Here is a 16,922-nt window from a genome sequence, read left to right on the forward strand (position 1 = left end):
TTTACAGACTTCCTATAAAAAAGACCAAATGTTGAAATGTAACCAAAATGTTATTCAACAAAATATGATTTAAATGTTTTGCACAATTTTTCATCTGGATTGTTGCAGTTTTTTTGTATTTTATGCATTTTCCCTACTAAAAGTTTTCTTTTCCATCAGGTTTTATATGGGATAATAGCATATTTTTTGGGGGGGTTTTTTGTGTCATACATTTTAGTTCCAAAAACATTGCATTTTAAAAGGGGAGGGAAGACATTTGGAGATATCCCTGAGAAATAAACTCCCTCACATGTTCTCTGGTCTTCATTGTTTGTTTCTCAGGCCCAACTGGCTGAAGAGGCTCTTCACTGACTTTATAACTTTCACAGTCAAGCTGGTCGTCAAGGGACAGGTTAGGGAGATCTTTTATATATATATATATATATATATATATATAATATTTTTTTATGTATCATCTTAAAGTCAAATTCAAACAATGCAAGATGTGTCCTTGAGTTCAGATCTGTAAGGAGATCAACAAGCTTGCAGACATCTTGGCTGAATTCATTCAAGACACAGCGGGTAGGTGCTATTTACGTCTCTCATCCTGTCTTTTTAATTGTTTAAAAAGATTGAAGGTTACTGACATGACATTTAAATCATTCAAACTTTACATGAATAAAATGCTAAACTTTTGCACTTTATCCAACATGGATTAGTTTGTGACTAAATATTGTGTCGCAAAAAACTTTTCTTTTTTAATACTGTAACCTCAACAAAACAAGACAACTTGAATTTAAACAGTATTAGAAACTCTTTTTTAAGTTCATTTCAGCCCAGTCAAATTATTCTATTAACAGGAGATACACTAATGATGCTTTGAATGGCTTTAAAGGATTTCTAAAACTGTGATGATGTTTGTTTCCAGCGGAATTCCTCAGCGATGGCGCCATCAGCGTGGACATTGGTGTAACTACATCTCCTCTCATCACTGCTAACTACATAGAGTCCTATCATAAGGTTAATAGCATTATATGTAACCTGTTTGAATGTTACAAGAGTGTATTTTAGATATAACACCTTGAACAGTTTAAATCCTTAATCATTTTATTCAGTAATGTTTATTTTGATTGTTTTGTGTCCCCTTTAGGGTCTTACAAAATACCTAAACTCAACTTCTTCAATCAACAACTCAGTTTTTCACCCAAATCAACTGACTGAAAACAGGATGCTTTACTTCTGGTTCTCAGGTGGGCTTTAGGCGAAATGCCTCCAGATGGTATTCAGTGGTGTCATTTTTAATCTCCAATAAATGCACTCTTACAGGAAAGATAGAGTTCCACTACAGCAACTCAGGAAAAAAGTTTGAAATTTAAAGACTTGATGATTACTGAGTGGAAATAAGTGGATTAAAGATAGATATTTTCTTAATGACCTGGATTCAGTTTCTCTCTTGAGATTTTTTAAATATAAATTATGAAAATTTTATTCTGCCTTCTTTAGAAACTCCCTAAGATTCTCCTAAAAAATCTACGCAATGTTCTTACACGTGTCTTAAAAGCCATTGACAATATCTGTAAATGCTTTTGACGGAAATAGGAGTTTAAAAATATGAATTAGAAAAATAACCCCCCACCCAAACAAAAGTCAAACTGTAACAGAACACTAGCTCCACAGGTAGGAAAGAAACTGGATTAAGCTTTAAAAAACAGGCACAGTACCATTGTCTATAACTGAAGGTGTTGATGGCAGAAGCCCAGCTGATATTTCTCTCCAGGATGTCATAACAGCCAAATAAGAACAGAGCAGATGAAGCTATTTTGATGAGAAAATTAGAAAGAACATAACTGTAGAGACTGAACTAAAATACCGCAGAATGGGAAAATAGAGATAGAATGAAGCAGAATGATGAAAAAGGGGTCCCTATGTCCTCCAGCAGTCTAAGCCTATAGCAGCATAACTATAGAGATAGATCAGGATAACCTGAGCCACTCTAACTAGAAGCTTTATCAAAAAGGAAAGTTTTAAGCCTAGCCTTAAAAGTAGACAGGGTGTCTGCCTCACGGACTAAAACTGGTAGTTGGTTCCACAGGAGAGGAGCCTGATAACTAAAAGATCTGCCTCCCATTCTACTTTTAGAAATTCTAGGAACCACTAGTAAACCTGAAGATTGAGAGCGAAGTGCTCTGTTAGGAACATAAGGAACAATCAGATCTCTGATATCCGATGGAGCTTGGCCATTTAAGGCTTTATATGTGAGAAGGAGGATTTTAAATTCTATTCTGGATTTAACAGGAAGCCAATGAAGAGAAGCCAGGATAGGAGAGATATGATCTCTCTTTTTCATTTTCATCAGAACTCTGGCTGCAGCATTTTGGATCAGCTGAAGGCTTTTAACTACAGTTTGTGGACTTCCTGATAGTAAAGAATTACAATAGTCCAGCCTTGAAGTAACAAATGCATGGACTAGTTTCAATTTTATTTAGGTGGTTTAAAATATGTATGTATGTAGTGAACAAATGTGCACCAGTCCATTAAAGCTGTGGTTAAAACTACTGAAAATGAATAAACCCTCAGATTTTCCCCTGTACTTCCAACTTGATGTGTGCTTTAGTTTCATTCCCCTGCCATAAATTTGAAGCAGTTTGTTTTGTATTTACTTTGTTTTCCTGACATCAGATGATATTTTTAAACCACTGATTGCTGCTGCTCATCAAGACGGACGCTTTCAACTCAACATCTCATCAGAAGAGGTCAAAGTAAGTTTCTTACTTTAGAGATCTTTGCTGATGGTAAATTTAAAGAATGTCAAGAAAACTCCATGTTTTAGATCATTTTCTGCCTTAAAAAGTGGAATCTCAGCCAGAAGATGAAAATATAAAAATTGTGAACTTGTCTTTACCAAAGTGGGCCTGAACTCTGGTCTTTCTTGTTTAGTGAAGTGCTGCTCAAAATAAAAAATAAAAACTCTTAATCTTCTTATATTCAATTCCCATGGCCACAAGAAATGATGACCAAAAGGTGAAGATCCTGGATATAAGCTGGAAAAAATGCTGCTGGTCCACCAATACAGTCTCACTCCTAATTCGTGACATATTGACGCTTGGTCAAGTCTGCTGTGCTTCAGATACTAACGTGACACATTACACACATACTATACCTTCTGAGGTTCACTGTCCCTCCTGCAGCAAACTATTCCCTGATGATGCCGTTATCCTTTTGGTTCCTAAATGGAATGATGTCTAAAAAAAATAATAAACTTGAGAATTTTTTTTTCTGATTATGAAGATTAAAAAATGGCTTGTTTTGGCATTCTTTTTTTTTTAATATGTGCAACTTTTGTGTAAACTTTCCTAAAAAGACTTGGACTAAATGTTGTGCTGCTCTTTAGTGGTTACACCCATTGTTTGTTTTTTTTTGTTTTGTTTTTTTTTGTTTTTTAACAGTGTCCTGTCTGGCAATGTGGCAATAAGAATAATTGTCTTGATGCCAAAGAGAGCACAACAGATTTTACTTTCACAAGTGGAGCAGTATGGCAAACACCTATTGTTTGTTTGCAGTAGACATGCTGGTGAAAATGTCCTGTCTCGAAAACGGTTTGATTACATGGAGGTTTGGCCCATTTTTATGAAAAACAGAATAGTTTAGTGTATTGGTTCCCAAAACTTCCTGATCCTGGTTTGGGGTCTTAAGATTCCCTGCAAAACTAAAACTAAGAAATATATATTTACACTGAAAAAATCTTCTAAACATGAGTAAAATGGTGTACTTAATTTTAGTAGGTACACTGCAAAAACAAACTAGAAATAAGTCAACATTTCTTAGATTGTATTATGTATTTAGCCTTAATTTGAGCACATAGATAAGATCTAAATAAGTCTAAATAAGTCTGCCAATGGAATGAGTATTTTTACTTAAAATAAGATAATTAGATAATATGCACTTAAAATAAGACAATGCAATTTTTTTCCCAATTTTTAATCCAAATTGTCTTGTTCCATTGGCAACGTGTCTCACTTACCTCCTCAATTCAAGAAAAAATATCACTTATTTCAAGAAAATATGACCTATTTAGATTTTTTTCCAGTGTAAATACGATGGTTTGCCAATAGAATTATATTTTTACCCTTAAAATAAGACAATTAGATAATATACCCTTTTATTATGCAGTTTTTTTCTTATTTTTTTTTTTTTTTTAATGTAAACTGTCTTATTCCATTGGCAGTGTCTCACTTACCAGCTCAATTCAAGAAAAAATGACTTACTTATATTTCAGTTTTGAAAGGTGTATGTTAAAGTGAGGATGCAGGCAGCAGCATTCTGGATCATCAGCAGCTTTCTGATCCACTTTCTAGTCAGGCCTGTGAAGACACCACTGCAGGGATAAATTCTACTAAAGATGAACAAAGTAGGAATTAGTTTATCCTGGAGATGTTGATTGAAGGCTAACTTCGCTCCTGTCTTTATTAGCCTCTAAAGGTTCAATTCCAAGATCAATAATTCTAGCTGTGTTAACCTGAACTTGAGTGCTTCTTCTTAAATATTCATCCTTTAGTCCTAAAATTAATATTTCCCTCTCAGATTTCTTGCATGCATTTACAGAGCACTTAAATGGGTTCATAAACCTTTGGTGACATTGTAATATATAGCTGTGTATCATCTGCAAAGCTGCAAGATTATTTTGTAAAACTTCTTGTATACTCAAACAACAATTTAGGGTCTGGCATCCAGATTTTACATCACGATATAAATATGAAATCTGAGCTGTTTCTGCATCATGTTGCTCTTCTTGCTTTAGTTTTGATAAACTGTTGAGTGTTTTCATCCTTTGGTCATTTTCTTATTCAAGGTGAATAATTTATCTTCACGACACGATAAAATGCTAACTTTCTAAATGTTAGCATCAACCTTATTCATGCAGCACTTTACAGCAAACAAGCGGCATCATAATTCTGCCCAGGCATAAGGTAATTAATAGGCGTATTAGAAAAAAAAACACACAAGTTAAAATAATTCATAATGTTGAAAAATTCAAATTTTATTCAAAATTGGAAAATTACTTTTTTTATTGCTTTGAATGTTTGTTTTGTCATTTCGCAGCAAACTAGTTTTTTTAGTTCTTTTCTCATTTTCCATGAAATGTTTTAATATCCTTTGTTATAGTTTGATCATATTCTCTCATAGACCTAAAATTCTGGATCAAGAAGGTGAATTATAGATAAAAAGTTCATAAAACTGATCATCAATTTTTTTAATTTAAAACACAGAGGTTTCACACTTCTTGTCATGAATGGGGGCAGATAAACCTTCTGACCGCTGATTTAGGCACTTAAATGAAATACAGGGATGAAATCATCTGAACTAAAACTTTTCCATTTCCTGTTTTCATTTCAGACACTTTTTAAGACGAGTCTCTCCAGCGTCAAGCCTGAATATATCGAAAGGGTAACGATGAAAATCATTTTACTTATTCCCTTCAACAATCATCCTTTATTTAATGAGATGTTGTGTGCTTGGCTGTTTAGTGTCTGGTGGAACCAGCATCTCCTGAACTCAGAGTGTGGAGTTCAGCTGTTCCCACTCTGAACACCTCCACTATGGGGACATCGATTACAGCGCAGGCTACTGGACAGCTCTACTGCGGGAGTCAGAACGAACCCACACTCTTCTTTCAAACGGTGCATTTTTCCACTGACTCACAGAGCAGCAAAGAGGCAATGTGATAAATCCAGAGTTTAGAAAACAGCATAGATAAAAGGAAGTTAAGGATAGGCTCCGGTTCTCTTTCCTGAAAAAAGATCACTGGAGACAAACTCTTTAAATAACACTTCATAACTTATATGTATTAAATAACCAGGAGACATGACAACAGATTCTGATAGAAATTGTAATCTGACTCAGTTCAGAGAAATTGCTCAGGATCTACAGAAGGCAGCTGCTCACCTCTCAGGAAGTGGCCCCCATTAACAGTTAAAAAGGCATTTTATACGTCTCCAGTCTGCTACATCATCACATCATTACATCATACACATTAGCAGATGAGGAGACATCCATGTCTCCAGCCTCATCAAAATATTACACTATGTTCTTAGCTGAGGGACAGCGCTCTCATTCCATTCCCAAACCTTTGCCACATACAGAATGAAGATTATAACTGTATATCCAGACAGAGGAACTGTCGTAATTAGATTAAAACATCAGTTCTGACACGCAACAGGCAATAGGCAACAGCCAATAACAAGGTGCAATAAACTCACACATCTTCAATGATAATTATCCTAACAAGGATAAATGACTGAAACATTCATTAATCCCAGTAATTAAGACGTGTTAATAGTTTGAAAAGAGTGAACAAATTAAGTCATGCAAATGTCATAAGTTATTGGTGTTTTTTAGGTGTTTAGAAAACAGTTCAGGTAATTTATTTTCTGTGCTTCTCAAAGTATTTCCAGTATTGAAAGTATTTCAGTCTAGCTATTTATGAATATTTATGAAATTTATGAATAGCTAGATGGCCAAAAAAAAATTTTTTGTCCTTTAATATTTTTTGAAAATATGTTGTACATTTGCATGTGGAAAACTTCAGTTTTTTGCTTCTTCTGTTTTGATTGAAGAGGAAAACTAGCAGCTTGGTGCTGCTCATAAAGTAAGTGGCTGGACATAATCAGGGTCACCATCGGTGTAAAATCAGCAGTTTAGGTCATTTTCACTGCAGTTCACAAATGGATGACGACACATTGCCAAGATGGAAAGTCAGCAGGAGGGACTTTGGTGAAATCTGGAAAGAATTATGAGAGAACTTCGGGTCCATCTATGTGTCAGTTTTTTGTATCAGTTGTAATTTCTAGAAAAGAACTTCATAATTACATTAATGCTGTTATATTTCCAGCCTAGGATTAACATAGCATGACTACAGCTCTAATTCAATATATATATCAAATACTAATGTTGAATTAGCATTCATGTGTCAATATCATGTTCTTTTGGTAAATATTCTTCCTACCAAATGCAGCAACTGTTTTGCTCTCTCCTCAATACGCCTTCAAAAGTTAAGTTGTGTGACATGGTTTGAAACATACATTTCTGCCAAATCTTCAGCAAATTAATTTGCTTTTATTTACATTTATTATTTTTTAAATGTCCATCAAAAATTACTCACCCTATAAAATTGACTCTATTTTCAAATGTATTTTAAATGTATTTTAAAGTTTTAAATTGTTGCATTAGTTTTACTTAATTTAAGTTAAATAACTAACTTATGCATATTTTAGCTTATCTATCTTTTACTTATTTGTTATTTGTTGTCAGCTGATTTATGAACAGCATGTTGAGCTTGGTTATTTTAAAAAGCTTTAAAAATAAAGTTGATATTGGAGTTAAATGATGCATATAAGATCCCTCAGTGAAGTGATCTAAAGCTTTTGTATTTTAGTTGTTCGGCCATTAGACGAAGCATTAAAAACGCTTATGTGCTGTGAATGTCAAAATGTTGAATATCGCCTTAGCATCCTTTCTTTTTTATAAATGCTTTTCTCTGTTTAATTGATCTTTGTTTGTTCCTGGATTTATAGAACGTTACAGTTGATGTCACGGCTTCCTATGCAGAAAAGAAACTTTTTCTCCACGGTAAACCACAAGAGTAAGAACCTTTCCTTTCATAATAACTAATAACTTTGCTGTTAATATATGGCGCGAGATTTGTTCCAAATTTATTGCAAGCAAAGAAAGAAATAGTTGTTTTATTTGTAATTAAACATTTTTTATATATATATTCTTTTTTTCATATTTTAGTTTGTTTATTTTTTATTACAGGTTTGATATTTTTAAATGTTACTTTAAATTCTCCTTGTTAGAAGAATTTTACAAATTGCATTTTTTTCAAACTGGATTTAACAGATCTAATTCTCTTTACTTTTGGGATCAATGGTAAAACCTGGTGATTTGCTGAGCCTGGCCTCATCTGACATAACCCAACAGGCTCTATTACTGTATCTCTAGGCCCATAGAATATTATTCCAGATAGGATTCTGAGAGATTGTTATCTCTTACAACAGGCAGGTTGGAGATCTTGCATCTGATATCTTCCGTAAGCTTCCTGTCTGCTCAAATGCACAACAGTTTTGACACTGAACGCTGATCTTTAGTGACCATTATGGTCCCTGGGATGGTGTTCACGTTTTGGCTCTAGGTAACTTTTAAAAGACCCATTTTATTTAATTTTATTTTATTTAGGATATAGATGTTTCAGACATGTATGCTGAAGTAATCATCTGTTATTAGCAAGCATCTGGTAGGAAAAAGAAATAGTTGAGTAACAGCAAGACATGAGGAAAATATGAAATTTAAAATCAATAAAATTTTCCCATTCAAGCTTCAAAACCACTTTTCATATAGTTTTGAGTGGACAGTTGGGATGGAGGGATACTAGATTTAGTTCTGAAACAATGAATTGCTCAGCTCCCTCTTTTCTGGTCTCCTGCTCGCTGCTTATCAGTATAAATAAAAATAACCTGACCTGACACCCTGACTCCAAGAATAACCAATCATTCTGTCCCTCTGCCGTTAGATTTCCTCCAAATGAAATTAAAAGTCAACATCCTTTGGTTAATATCTTAAACCTATTTCTATTCCGTCTGTGCACACCGGAGGCCCTTCAACCTCAATCTATGAACCTGTTCCTTTTCCTGACATTAAGTCACTAGGTATATTTTTGGAGCTTGAGCAAAGCTAAACCTTCTAACTTTGTTTTGTGGTAAAAACAATCCTATTTAAATAGAATAGTTTCTTACCTGCAGTCCTGAGAAACCACCTACTCTTCAGCCATAAGTGCAAGGAGAGTCTGAAAATATTGACAGGCTGACCCCTGGATGATGCTCTATAATCTCTCTGGAACATCTTTGAAGCATCCCTCCTGGTCTGGTCAGGAATCCTCTCATTCCCCTAATTCTTCTTCTGGGGATATATTCCTATTCTAATCCTGAAATCTATAAAATCTTCGTTCCCTGACTGAACTAGTAATTTCTTCTTCCTTCCTGGCATTATTATATATCCCTGAATCTTCTATACGTGATCACTAGGCTTGTAATCCTCCTTTCCTTGGTCAGACATAACTTTAGTTTCTTCTTGGAATTTGGTATCTTCTCCAAGTGATTACTCAGATTTACCCCTATACTGAATAACTATTATTTTATTTTATATATATGTTTAAATGTTCTATACCCCATTTATCAAGAGATAATTCAATTTGTATTTCTTTAGTGATTGTGGAAACCAGAAAGCAGCCTTATATTAACGACGTGTAATTAGTTTGTGCCGCTTCTGTTGCCCATAACACCTGCTTGTTTGTAATGGAAGTTATATTTACAGGATCTCTGTAGTTCGAGCTGAGCTTCCTCAAGAGAACCAACAGGTAAATACTTTTTCATTTGTTAAAACGAAAGATTCACTTCTATTGGAGATATATAAATGTACACACAAATAATTATAGAGAGGGTTTGATTAGACTTTCGCTTTCACTCGTTTTTCTGTTTCCAGATATACGATGAGGCACAAATTGAGTTTATAAGAGAAGCTGTGGAGAAAATAGGCGTTCCTAAAGTCCTGTCTGGTACGAAACATAAAAATAAAAACTAACCACAACCTTTCAATGCTAATATTATATTGTCTTCTAATGTATGTATAAAGCAACTTTTTTTTGACCCATCTTTTCCTGTTTTTTGTTTAATTTAGATTACAATCAAAATCTTCAAGTTTACTTTGATGCTTTTTCTCCTATTGTTTCTTTTCCTTTTTTCATGTCCAGCACTTTGAATTGTCTTGCTACTGAAATGCGCTACATAAATAAACCTGCCTTTCCTTGATCTGCATGGCTCCTTTGATGCTCTGCAGGAACAGCTGAGAAATGTTGTTTGTTTCAGTTCTGGAGGTGGAGATAACCAGGCTGATGGACAAACAAGGTGCAAGCTTGTTTGACATCATCAACCCCGAGGTGCTTCATAAGGAAGTAAGAAAAGCATTTTACTCTTGTTTTTGTCCCTGGTTAATAACCGTTATTTTTTCTTCTTGTAATCACCTTTCTCTGTCCTGAAGGGATATGTTGTTGCTCAGATGGATTTTGGCTTCCCTCACCATCTGCTCGTGGACTTCCTCAAGAGGACATTGCAGTAACTGAGCTGCTTTTATGCATCTTCAGTAGAAAATATGTTTTAAGCTTCCATTTTAACTTTTGTTCTTTTGTGAAAGTCTGAAATTCAAATTTCAATCATTTGCTTTTGAGTTTTCTTATAAACAGAAGGCATGTTTTAAGGTTTTCATGTTACTGACCAAGTCTGGATGTTTTCCACATATAAATAAACCCACTAAACATTTCTTTGGGATTGATCCGTGTCTGTGTTCACTTGCAGTGTTGCACTATAAAGATTTTACATCAAGGTAACTGCTTTGTTCTGTGCTTAATTATCTGCCAACAAGTACCACTGACTTCAGATCTGAAATCCGGGCGGCTAGAAGAAAAAAGTTGTTTGTTCTGCTAAAGATGTGAAATATTTTCCTTAAATTTTTTACCCATCTGTGGTTTTTCTATCATTTTGGATACAAAATGGTTTTTGCTGACATTAACTTTGCCCATCTCCCTGAAATGAACGTAGACGTAATATACGTAGAGCCCTCGTTGGTCTGCCTCTGCTGCGGATGAGTCAGAGCATCCGCCATGTTGAATAGACTCTGACACTTATACAGTATCAGAGGGACTTTAATCTCAGATTATACTTTATATTTATATATATATATATTTCTTTCGTAATATTACGAGTAGTGGCGCACTGCAGCCTTGCAGCAAGAAGGTTATGGGTTCGACTCCTGGCCCGGGGTCTGGAGTTTGCATGTTCTCCCTGAGCATCCCTGGGTTCTCTCCAGGTACTCCGGCTTCCTCCCACAGTCCAAAAACATGACTGTTACGGTAGGTTAATTGGCTTCTCTACAGTCCCCTTAGGTGTGAGTGTGTGTGTGAATGGTTGTTTGTTAGGTTTGTCTCTGTGTTGTCCTGCGATGGACTGGCGACCTGTCCATGGTGTACCCCGCCTCACGCCCATTGACTGCTGGAGATAGGCACCAGCACCCCTCGCGACCCCACTCGGGATAAGTGTGCTAGAAATATTACGAGTTTATATCCCTTTGCCTTCATTCTCATGACTTTATTCTTATAAAGATAAAAATAATTAAAAGAATCTAACCTGATCTGCTTAATCCAGGATTAAAATAGGTCTGCAAACTGTGGCTCTTCTGGAAATGTATCCCCATAAATTCTCATATTATAACGTCTTTTCTTGTACTTACTTACTTTGTTGTCCTAGGACTTTTTTCCTCATATCAGTCATTTTATCTCTTTACTATTTGCCCAAATACTATGTTCCTATTCCTAATCTGTGTCCAAACCAGATCTTAAAAGGTTCACATGTGACACGGTGACCACAATTATTTAGCAAACTGATGAAATAAAATAAATAGCTTTAGTGTGTCCAGTTTGGCAACTACTTTCTGCCACATACAATATGGGGGTGAAATCGAGATGCATTCGCATGTGCCCAGTAAGCGGTCTACGTATCCATGTCTGTGGAAATTAACTTATGATATTTATTTTCCTCTTCTATCTGAGAAACATACGCTGACCGACTGGCCCCCATCCTCCATCAGAACTTCAACAAACTGATGATCAAAAGTTTAGGAAAGATAGGAAAAACAGAATAAATCTCTAAAGATTGGTAAGAATTTACCTCAGTAATGCTGAGTAGTTGAAACAAATCTCAAATATGTTGCTGTTTTTGTCAATAAATTTCAACCATTTTTACCTCTGATTTGTACCTAAATCAGATTGAATACTTTCTTAGTATCATTTCATACGAATTGCTTTTTCTACAATTTCTTTTTCTACTTTAAATACATCACAGAAGTTTAATTAAGTTCTGATGTTGCTATTTTCCTTGTTTACTTCAATTTTTATATTTAAATTCATCTGCCACCAGGTGGTGCTATTTTATTGCTAGATTTCAATTCTGCCTTTATGAGCTCACTGAATATCACAGAATGTAAAAAGGAGGGTGTGTACATTTAAAAAAAGTTTTATAAACTAATTAAGCCTAGTAAGTATTTTTTTATGATTTCTTAATATTTTTTTTTCTTGGTAAAACCCAGATGTCTGTATAAGATGTTTTTTCCATGTTGATTATTTTTAATGGAGTAATCAGGTCAAACCATAATGTACCTCTTACATCATTACTGATGGGGAATGTTTCATAATAACATTTTTACTGTAGGTTATTGGACAGAAAAGTGACTCTGTTCCTTCTTATGTGGCAAAAACAAAACCCACTTTATATCTTAAAAGATTTTAAAACATTATGAAATGTTTGTTGTAGTTATTGTTGTCCTCAACAGATTTGGTTGAGTTTGTATTTGTATCAGATTATTTATCCGTCTTCAGACTCTGGTCTTTAATTTATGTGAATCAAAAACTTGAAAATACACTTTTGAAGAAAAAATAAAGAAACTCAAAATGAAAATCTTAGTAAAAACATCCTCCATGCAGCCTGGATCTATTTGAACATGACTTCACGTTTCCAGGGCAATGCATGATCTGCAGTGTACCTAAGTCCAGACTGTTCTCTGAATGTCTGGCTCATCTGACTGGCTGCCACTGCAGAATCGGATGTAAACAAGCAACTGACTGCAGCCAAATCTCCCAGCTGGCCGTTCTAACCATTTAGTCTCACAATACTCTTTGTGTTTAACATTCCTCTTCAACACATTCTTGCCATGCTGTTGGCCTCCGTGTTGGCAGTGGGAACCAAGGTCTCTGCCTAATACTGTCACTGAAACAGGTCCTCACTGAGACTAAACCAAAAGCAGCAAGTTATCACACAGTGAGGAAAATCCAGACCAAAAAAAAATAAAAAATCACTTTTATTTACCCAAATAAAAAAATTGCTTAAATACAGTTCTTTTTTTAGAGTTGTGTGTCCCTTAATGTTAAAGTGAACCCTCTGAGTAGTGGCCATTGACCCCTGTCCCTTCCCCCAGTCTGCACTTGCTACATTCCTTTCCAAACACAACCATAAACATTCATGCACTCCCACCAACATCTCTGTCCTCATTTTATCCCCTTTTCTTCCTGCTGGACTCTTTCACCTTCACTTATCTGGGCTTCTGATAATACCTTCCTGAAAACCTTGAAAGTTAGGTCAACTGTAAACAACAGTGTCTGTAAAGGAAAAAAAAAATCAATAAACTCAATAAACTTGATGTGTATGTAGCGGTAGACTTTCACACAAACTATCCTAAAACACCAACTGATTAAAGGTGGAAAGGTTTTAATATATCTTTAGAGGTTATTATGTTTAATTGAACCTGTTTCTAATATGATTGAAAAGATAATTTTATGTAAAGGTAAAAGTAAAAGAGGACAGAATGACTGAGGTTTAATGGTAAGAATTGAAGGCTGGTCGGCGTGGTCTGATCCAACAGCTGAGCTGCTGTAGCCCAAGTTAGTGAAACGGTTAATGCTGGTGCTGAGAGAAGGGTGTCAGAATACATAGTGGATCCCAATCTGTTGTGCAAGGCAATGTGGACCAATCAGGGCCCCCAGGCTGACTGCTGGCTACCACCAAGTGTATTGGCAATCAGTAACAAAACTCTAATTTAGCTTTTGGAGGATGTGCTGGAAAAAAGTATTCATTGAAAAATTAAAAATCTTTATCATATTCTGGTATCTTGGGGGCAAACCGTCATGAGTCTGGTGAAGCCTATGCCTGGACAAGTTTTTTCCATCAATCCGCCTCCATCTGCCTCCCATGTCAAGCTTTTTGCCAATTCAGCAACAGCATCAGCTGAGACCACTGATCTCTACTTATTCACTATATTGCTGATTGCTCGTTGGTAGTATGGGGTTGAAGTGAAGCAATGGCCGCCATATTGGTACTTCCTGGTTGGACCGGTCGCAATGTAAACAGTACGTGCTCTACAGCATCGAACCACGATGATGTTGTCATTATCAGGGGCGCTTAAGACTTTTAAAATAAAGATAGATTCATCACTTTGACACAAACGTGCTGTTTCATAGTTACAGTAGTTTACTTTCAAAAATAGGCACATCATATTGCATAGTTATTATGAAGTCAATGAAGTCTATCAATTATGTAATATAACATATACAAATTTGTTAATGGAGCATAATAGTACAGATGTGCCAAAAGTGTTAAATTGAAGATGTACACGCAATAGACATGCATTGATGACGTTGTGGTAATTACATCTTACATATTGTTTCAAGATTTTACAAAAAGACTGAATTACAAGTACATATCTGTTAATGCTATAGTATTTTTCTATTTGCAGATTGTGCATGCATGATGCCAGATACTTTTCTGCTGTGTCTGTGCATTAGCCTTTAATTCTAACATAGATTTACCAGAGAGCTAAATTAATGAACCAATTTAATGACTCTACAGAGCTTCAGTTTCTACACTAGCAAAATCAGATAAATTGGTAAAATAACAGACAACATCAAATTCATATTTTGCTCTAAGTTAAAGGAATCTGATAATTAGCATATATCATACACAGAGGTATGTATGCACACACTGACAGTGAAATTACCTGTGAAACATTTTCCCACAGCCGGCAAACTGCTTGTTTTCCAGCAAAATGCTACACATGTAGGCATTTATACTGCGTGTCTCAGTGGCACTAGGGAGTACCAATATGGCGGATAGTGGCTTCACTTTTTTCGGGCAATCAGCAATCCAGTGCATAAATAGAGATCAGTGGCTGAGACGTATCACATTCTTGATTTGTTACACAACCAGCAGAGTTAACTGACAAATCAGATACGGTCAGGAGGAACGTGCAAACGTCTTTCCCATCGACAAAGGCATTTTTCAGAAAATAAATAGAAGGTATTCCAGCTCAAACAGACTGAATAGCAGACTCTACAAGTACATCCACTGGTCAGCCATGTTTGTTTTGCTTCTGCCTGCTGCTTCTGGTTGACATCATACACGTCACTACATTTCATTGGTTGGAAACATTTCTGTATTTGAGCTAGATGAGTTTTCTGCCTTTATGAATTCACAAATCTGGCAACAATTTATGTTGCTTGCAAGGTAAGTACCAAAACACTATCAGGAAGCTGATCATTATGATAAACATATTTAGATATACCTAAATCAGTGCTTTCATGTGTATCCTGAATTATTGTAAAGGCTCCCTGTACCCTAAACATAGGAAGACATTTTCTTTGTTTCCAACATTTTAACAGTTTGCTCTTAATTCACATGCTGTTGTAGCTGCAGCATTTCCTCCTGGAGAGAATGATTCTCCTCAAATACCAGATCGACAGCTGCAGAGCGTGGCGCATTCATCTTCCATGGACACGTCCATCAGGACTGGAGACTTATCCTCTCCCTCATTTTCTGACAGTGGTCTTCACCTTCTATCCTAAACTTCGGTCTTGGGAGTTAAAGGGAGAACTTATTCCAGTAAAATAAGACCAGAATTACTCCCTTTGTTTAAAAGCCATCATCTTCTTTTTGATGCAGACTCACGGAGGTCTACTGGGGTGAAAGGGGTTGCAACACACACCAGGGTGTGAGGGGGTTATTACTTTGTCCCTGTGAATAAATAGCGTAACTCCCTATTAGCAGGATAAGTGAAGAAGCTAAGTATCAAATTGCACCTACTTGATCCCTGGCCCAAATCACACAGCAATGATCGGCTGTTATACAAAGAAGCAATTGACATTCCAATTGTTTCACCTTACACATTGTTAGTCCTACAAGCAAACCAGGGTAGGCTGATGGCTACTGGAAGCTATGGTATGGGCTGAGACTACAGTGGAAATAGCCTATATGGGATGGAAGCAGAGCTTGTGTAATTAAGTAGTATTGATTTAGGGATAGAGTTAGGGTTCGAGTGTGTGAGACGGTAGCTTGGCTATCCAACGCAGACATCCAGGTATTTGTTTCAATGGAGATAAAGATTTAAGGATAAAGTTTAGTGATGCATGGATTATATCTGATAACTTGTTTTGAAGCAGGATCTATAAAGTCAACTGCTAAGGAGGAATGTAGGGTCCAGATATGGACATAGAGAATATGGTCCTCATTGAGATGGAAGCTTGGCAGTAGAGCCGCTTGTCAAGGCCAGGCTTACATGAAACAACAACACTGCAGCTTAATTTGCACCAGAGTTCATCATTGGGATAACATAATGAGTTATTTACTGCCAGGGGCAGGGCTAAAGGAGGGGGAGGGGTGGCCATGGCCGATTAGAGGCCACCGCATGGCCACCCCAACCTGCGAATTTGTTGTTCTCATTGAAACATACTTTATAACCTACAGAACAAGCAGTTTACCTCCAAAGCAGAGGGTGGCAGGATTGCTACTCCGAGGTGGAATGGTCTCATTTATTAATTTTTTTGTTGATAGTTTAATAACAATAAACTGACAACTAAATTACAGTAATAATTTAAACACGTACATAAAAATACTAAAGTTAAAGTTGTGGGGAATTCATATTTAAATGTCGAATCATTCTGGCTTAAACATGTATATAAATGTATTCTTTATCATATATATTGTCCCAAAAGTTAGAAAATTTCTATAAAAAAAAAAAAAATCTTGTCTTTAAATCTGTGGGTTTTTTTTTTCGTTATCTTATGCAGGCCAGTTAGTTATAAGTCAGCTTGTACACCTTAATTCGGCCAATCGTATATCAACGGTCATCTGTCAATCACATTTTTTCGGTTATGGCATCTTGATTCATATGTTGCAGCTAATATACGGAACAATTGAAATAAGAATCCTTTCCTTTCCCATTGAGTTGCGTCCCAGTGTTCACGGGGATGGACGTCTGTGTCTTCGGCAGGCGTAGAGCTAACAGAACTGGCAGCG

At 35.9% G+C, this 16,922-nt stretch overlaps 1 protein-coding gene across 1 annotated transcript in view; it reads left to right on the forward strand.

Annotated features, from left to right (window-relative positions):
- cetp (cholesteryl ester transfer protein, plasma) overlaps positions 1-10,351 on the forward strand; it is an 18,826-nt gene extending 8,475 nt beyond the window's left edge. The window contains exons 6-17 of the mRNA XM_015392856.1: positions 322-391; positions 501-561; positions 908-999; positions 1,130-1,229; positions 2,659-2,738; positions 5,374-5,424; positions 5,505-5,657; positions 7,551-7,618; positions 9,346-9,388; positions 9,514-9,586; positions 9,897-9,982; positions 10,069-10,351. Of these exons, the coding sequence (XP_015248342.1) occupies positions 322-391; positions 501-561; positions 908-999; positions 1,130-1,229; positions 2,659-2,738; positions 5,374-5,424; positions 5,505-5,657; positions 7,551-7,618; positions 9,346-9,388; positions 9,514-9,586; positions 9,897-9,982; positions 10,069-10,146 (955 nt within the window). The 3' untranslated portion in view covers positions 10,147-10,351. The remainder of the gene's footprint in view (positions 1-321; positions 392-500; positions 562-907; positions 1,000-1,129; positions 1,230-2,658; positions 2,739-5,373; positions 5,425-5,504; positions 5,658-7,550; positions 7,619-9,345; positions 9,389-9,513; positions 9,587-9,896; positions 9,983-10,068) is intronic.
- The last annotated feature ends 6,571 nt before the right edge of the window (positions 10,352-16,922 follow it).

Source organism: Cyprinodon variegatus, unplaced genomic scaffold (genome assembly GCF_000732505.1).
Source record: "Cyprinodon variegatus isolate N-32 unplaced genomic scaffold, C_variegatus-1.0 Scaffold610, whole genome shotgun sequence".
NCBI classification, from domain to species: Eukaryota; Metazoa; Chordata; class Actinopteri; order Cyprinodontiformes; family Cyprinodontidae; genus Cyprinodon; species Cyprinodon variegatus.